General features: G+C 55.8%; 1 protein-coding gene across 1 annotated transcript in view; it reads right to left on the bottom strand.

Annotated features, from left to right (window-relative positions):
• The window catches only part of CCND1 (cyclin D1), a 13,130-nt gene extending 12,441 nt beyond the window's left edge, over positions 1–689 (bottom strand). Inside the window, exon 1 of the mRNA XM_011987072.1 lies at positions 347–689. Within this exon, the coding sequence (XP_011842462.1) occupies positions 347–499 (153 nt within the window). The 5' untranslated portion in view covers positions 500–689. The remainder of the gene's footprint in view (positions 1–346) is intronic.
• Positions 690–2,420: the final 1,731 nt, after the last annotated feature.

Here is a 2,420-nt window from a genome sequence, read left to right as displayed (position 1 = left end):
TGCCAGCCCGCACCCTCGGGCCCATTGGGGTGCCCCTGACACTGGCTTCTCCCGACGGCACCCCTCCCCAACCGCCTTCTCCCCTCCCACGAAACGCAACTTATAGCACCCCCCACCCCCACCCCTTCCTGCTTCAGAAAATACCCACAATTTTTATTTTGAAAATGCGGATCCCTAGCAACACCACAGCAAACTTCAAAGTTCTAGCGGGAGAGAAGGGAGGGGGGTGAGGAGCAAAGAAACGTGGGTCTGGGCAACAAGTTGCAGGGAAGTCTTAAGAGAGCCGCCCAAAGCCCCGCACCTCCAGCATCCAGGTGGCGACGATCTTCCGCATGGACGGCAGGACCTCCTTCTGCACACATTTGAAGTAGGACACCGAGGGCGCGCAGGTCTCCTCCGCCTTCAGCATGGCCCGCAGCACCCGGTCGTTGAGGAGGTTGGCATCGGGGTACGCGCGGCGGATGGTTTCCACTTCGCAGCACAGGAGCTGGTGTTCCATGGCTGGGGCTCTGCCTGGGCAGCTAGGGAGGGCTGTGGGTCCGGGCTGGGTCCGCGCTCGGCTCTCGCTTCTGCTGCCCCGCGCTCCCTCGCGCTATTCTGCCCCTCGCCGGAGCGTGCGGACTCTGCTGCTCGCTGCTACTGCGCCGACAGCCCTCTGGAGGCTCCAGGACTTTGCAACTTCAACAAAACTCCCCTGTAGTCCGTGTGACGTTACTGTTGTTAAGCAGAGATCAAAGCCGGGCAGAGAATGGGAGCGGGAGGGGGGCGGGGGCGGGCGCAGGGGGAGGGGGCGCGGGCGCCAAACGCCGGGAGCAGCGAGGGGCAGAGCCCAAAAGCCATCCCCGAGGCGCCGCGCCTGCCCTGCGGCGGAGTTGCCCCCGTAGTCCGGTTTTCATAGAAATGCAAATCGCCCCGCTGCAGCCTTTCTCCCCGCCAGGGAAGAGGGGTGCAGGGGGCCCCGTCCGCCTCGAGTGGGTTCCCCGGGATTTAGGAGGTGAGGTGGAGGTGGCTCTGCAGTAGGGGACAACTAGGAAGGCCGGCAGGCCACACGCAGCCTGGGGAGACCACGAGAAGGGGGGACTCTAGGGCGCGGCGACACCCCATATCCAAGCCGGCAGAATGGGCGCATTTCCAAGAACGCCACGAGGGCACCCACGGGCGGACAGACGGCCAAAGAATCTCAGCGACTGCATCTTCTTTCATTTTCATTAACACGTGTAAATTTCAAGAACTATTTAGCATACAGGGACGGGGAGGACCGGGCACACAACCCCTGTGCAAGTTTCATTCCGGCGCACAGGGGCGTCGTTGCAAATGCCCAAGGGGGTAACCCTAAAAGTTAAAGGAATTTCAGCTTAGCATGCGCTCGCTCAAAAAATAAAATAAAATAAATGCCCGAAAATTCCAGCAGCAGCCCAAGATGGTGGCCAGCATTTCCTTCATCTTGTCCTTCTAGCCTGGAGACTCTTCGGGCTGCCTTCCTACCTTGACCAGTCGTCGGTCCTTGCGGGGATCCCCAAATGCACCCCCTCCCTTCCCGTGCCGGCAATTTAACCGGGAGAAACACACCTCTGAATGGAAAGCTGAGAAACAGTGATCTCCGTTCTGACTCATTTTTTTAATTAAAAAAGAAATTAAATTGCTGGAAATATTAGTCGCCTCAGCCTGGGACAAGACCACTGGAAGGTTCCTAATTGGTTTTGTTGGGGGTGTAGACGTCCCTTCACCTTTAGAGTTTGCCCTGGGACTAAATTCGTGAGCGTGAGGGGGCTGGCAGGAGCGGGCATAATTCAGAACAATTATCAATTAAACAAATGAGTGTACTGATCTGATTTTTAGCAAAATCGATAGGTGTTCGTGGTTTCATGAGAGGGTCCCCACTACCGCAAACTTAAGCAGATGTAAATTAAAATACATAGTTTTAAAAATAACAGGTTCTGTCTCTTTGGTGCATTAAAAAATAAAAGGACATTTTACTGTCTTAACTTTTGTTTTTGTTATTTTTATAGTACCTGCCCCAAATTAAGAAAACTGTTCATTTACTTCCTTTTGAGTATAGTTTAGTGTCATCAAACCACCGTACCCTCTTAACAGTAAAAGCTCAAAGAAAACGGATAGAAAAAGTCCCCTCCCCTTCGCCAGGGTGCTCACAGCAAGATGCGACCCCCCTACCCCCCACCTTTCAGGGTGAATTCCTCCCGTGCCCCCTCCCCCGCCGGGAATTAGGATTACTAATATTCCGGGTCCTGGGGGGTAATTACCCCCAGATTCCGCATGAGGAGCGATGGGTGGCCCCAGCAGGGAGCACCCACGGTCGTGTCCCCCCCACTCCCCGAGCACCCATAATCGCTTTGGCCCCAGCATAGCCAAGCCTCAGAGCATCAGCCCGCGCACGAGGGCGGCCCAGCTGCTTTTTCATT

Source organism: Mandrillus leucophaeus, unplaced genomic scaffold (genome assembly GCF_000951045.1).
Source record: "Mandrillus leucophaeus isolate KB7577 unplaced genomic scaffold, Mleu.le_1.0 Scaffold30, whole genome shotgun sequence".
NCBI lineage: Eukaryota > Metazoa > Chordata > Mammalia > Primates > Cercopithecidae > Mandrillus > Mandrillus leucophaeus.
This window is presented reverse-complemented; position numbering and strand designations above follow the sequence as displayed.